Genomic DNA, 3,607 nt, shown 5'->3' with positions numbered 1-3,607 from the left:
AATACGTTGGTAGAGTGAATCTCATGAACTGAAACAGATAGATAAATTCACAATGCTCGATGCCAATTCAACCAGTGATGTAATTTCATTTCGTGGGGATTAGAAGAAGATAAGAAGAAAACAGAGGGGTTCTTGTAATCATTTCTTTGTTTCTTTGCTACTGTACTTGCACCTCCTTTGCCATTTCCAGCTAACCTAACGAATTAACCGTGTCCGGTGCCTGTTGGTGACCGCAAATGCCTGCTGCTATAGCCTTAAATCTTGTTAGCTGATACATTGCTATAAGTACACACACTTTTTCTGCATTTTTTTCCAAGTTTTGCCGAGACATCAACAGAGTGGTCGGTCTTGTTATCCGGTGCTTGATACAAATTGAATCTCAATTTGTGCTTTTGCAGGGTCCATTGCAGGGCCTCATGAACGCCGGTGATCCGATGAGCCGCCTCATCATGCAAGCACGGAACCAGACTGATGGCGGTTTCCCTCGTCACTTTGCTGAGAATGGATTCACAGCTGGTGGTGGCAGGATGGGTGGAAACGGATTGACAGCCGGTGATGGCAGGATGGGTGGAAACGGATTTACAGCCGGTGATGGCAGGGTGGGTGGAAACGGATTCACAGCCGGTGATGGCAGGATGGGTGGAAACGGATTCACAGCCGGTGGTGGCAGGATGGGTGTAACCGGATTCACAGCCGGTGGTGGTAGGTCGGGCCGGTTTAACATGGAAATGCTGCGGACAGCAGGGGCTCCGCGAGTAAAGAGGGACGTTCTCCACGTCACGCTCAAGGGGAAGAAGACCTTTGTGACTGTGACGGACGTCAAGGGGAACAGGAAGGCTGGGGCTTCCGCTGGCTGTTTGGAGGATCGAAAGGGGCGGTCTCGACTTGCTCGGTATGCTGGTGAAGCAACAGGGGAACACATGGGGCGAGTTGCCAACAAGATTGGCCTCAAATCGGTCGTTGTGAAGGTGAAAGGATACTCCTTTTTCAGGAAGAAGAAGAAGGTGATCATGGGCTTTGCGGATGGTTTCCGGGGCGAAAGAGTGAGGACCCCGTCTCCTATCATGTATGTCCACGACGTGACCCAGCTCGCTCATAATGGATGCCGGCTGCCCAAAAAGGTAAGGAAGTAAGACTGATAAGAAGCCCCGGCAAGAAGTGTGGAGACCAGTATCCTGCCTCCAAGGAGAAGCAAAGAACGATATGTATGTATCGACTGGTTTCGTAATAATATCATCAGGCTGGAAGTATTTATAAATACTTATTAGACAGTCTTAGATCGGCTTTTGTAACTCAAAACCATTTTGACATTTCCTGTAATGTTGCTGAGGTGATGGATTTGTTTTGATATGACATGGTTGCATGCAGTTCCCTCTCCTTTTCTGGGTTTCCATACGTGCTGAGATGCTACAAATTTCTTGACTTGCAAGAAGTGAAAAAGTATGAAGTTGCAAGTAATTTAGACGGGTTTCACACTAAAATAATGTTCTGTTTTAATGGTTGGCTCTATCCCCTCATTTTTCTTTTTTTAACCGGCGAGAAAATATTCTGAGATTTCGTAAAATTAATCATTGTCTGTGATTCTTTTATTTTTAAGCAGGGCAAAATTCAACTCTTTAGGCCAAAATATGCAGAGCTCCCTTCATATTCCCTCTTCCCCTCTCACTCAAACTTCTCTGTTGAAGCATTGGAGTGGTTACAGGGGTGAATCTCCTGTGCAATTAATTAGAAGGGTGGAATTAGTGGGTGATTATTTAGAACTTAACTAGAATCTCTAGTGTGGTCAGGAGTGGCTTCTCTGCTATTATTTTGTCTGCATTAGTTGGAAGGATGTAGTATTGCAAAGGAACTTTTAACTAGAATCTTGCTGCAAGATTAGTTGCAGCAAGGAAAACACTGAATCTTGACAGCATCATACACAGACCATGCATGGAATGAGATCAATGATTCCATGATTTCATTAATGACAGTGTTCCACATATATATCACTTGAAATTGCTACCAACTGCTTATGTTCATAATAGCAAAGCCAAAAAAGTAGAAATCATAGTTAACCCAGATTACAACCAAAATGCAGACAACACTGAATTTTGGTGCACACACTACTGCATCAAATCATTCTGCTTGTACATGAATGCTTCGCTTCAGAGTATTATTATAAATCTTCGTAAAGCTCCCGATCGATCCTTTTTCCACCAGGCCCATATCCATCAATCGTCGGCATATATAAATAGCATCTCCAGCCCCAGCATTGTAGTACTTCACAAGATGGGGACGATATGATGGAACTCCTCACTGCCAAGGATTTGTTCTGCAAACATCCTATTCTGATCGACGTGGTCATGACCCCCCTCAATACTACCAGCCATGCTGACTGACTAGATACCATCGGTGTGAAGACTGTGGGCATACGCCACTACAGGGGCGGAGCCAGGGGGGACGAGCAGGGGCCTGGCCCCTCCTCAATGATCAACAATTTTAGTAGAAGCAACTAGTAATTATCAATAAGATTCGATCAATATACGTACTCGGCCCCCCCTATACTCGAATCCTGGCTCCGCCACTGCGCCACTAGATCTACTTCTCCGTTCCAAATTACTCGTCACAGAAATGGATATATCTAGAACTAAAATACATCTAGATACATCCATACCCGCGACAAGTAATTCGAAACAGAGGGAGTACCTCCATACTTGATGTACAGTAGCATTCCCAAGGATGTAGAGCGCCAGCTTGGCTAGCCCCAACACATCACAAAATCCAGACACGTGGACACTCTTGAGGTGACGATGAAGGGGCCCTTGCACAGCCGTCACCATCCTCATAGTAGGAGGGCAAAATCTATCACGACCCAACTGCACACATATATCCGTTAATTTCACTATACATATTCTTCAGGGGGGGAGGGGATCAAACAGACGCAACACACAACTATCCTAATTGATGTGTTAAAAAAGTTCATAATCAACCGTTAAATTACTTACATGCATTTCCAATTCTTCTAAGAGAGGTGCTAATCATATGGATCCCACCTGAGCTCAAGGTTCATGTTTAGATGCCTCAAATTGATGAAGCTAGGCTGGTTTTCACTGAACCTTAGCACCTGGAAGAGAAACAGTGCAAACACAAAATTAATAATTAAACTGAGATCCAATATTGTGATAGCAAAGTTTAAATAAAGTAAAACGAAGCACTTCTTTCTAGAGAAAACCTTGTCAAAATTCAAAAGTAGAAATACTTTTTTGCACATGTGGAAGAGCAAGCTCGGTGAAGGTGAATGTCAAATCGTCGAAATCATAATCATGGAACTCTTGAGTCCTCATGTTTGACACAAAGGTCGCCTCTGACAACCTCAAACAATCACTGAGCAGAATTTGCATGAGATCTTCCTCGAACTCAAATTTGGTAAGATTAGGAGCATGCAACTCTATCATTTCCAGTTCACAATGGTGCACAAGCAGGTACTGCAACCTGCACAGCTCCTGCCCTATGTGTAAACTTGACAAGGAGGAGCACCACTCTATGTTTAGACACTCGAGAAGAGCACAACTTAAGAACAGGCACTGGAGATCACCTCCACTGATGGGGACCTTTTTTACTGTGAGTT

At 44.2% G+C, this 3,607-nt stretch overlaps 1 protein-coding gene across 1 annotated transcript in view; it reads left to right on the top strand.

The window, feature by feature from the left end:
* LOC119270528 overlaps window positions 1-3,607 on the top strand; it is a 9,061-nt gene that overhangs the window by 895 nt on the left and 4,559 nt on the right. Inside the window, exons 2-3 of the mRNA XM_037552529.1 lie at window positions 394-1,121; window positions 3,337-3,405. Coding sequence (XP_037408426.1) covers window positions 394-1,121; window positions 3,337-3,405 — 797 coding nt within the window. The remainder of the gene's footprint in view (window positions 1-393; window positions 1,122-3,336; window positions 3,406-3,607) is intronic.

This window comes from Triticum dicoccoides, chromosome 3A, assembly GCF_002162155.2.
Source record: "Triticum dicoccoides isolate Atlit2015 ecotype Zavitan chromosome 3A, WEW_v2.0, whole genome shotgun sequence".
Taxonomy (NCBI): Eukaryota; Viridiplantae; Streptophyta; class Magnoliopsida; order Poales; family Poaceae; genus Triticum; species Triticum dicoccoides.
The sequence above is the reverse complement of the archived record's forward strand: the minus strand, read 5'-3'. Positions and strand labels throughout refer to the sequence as shown.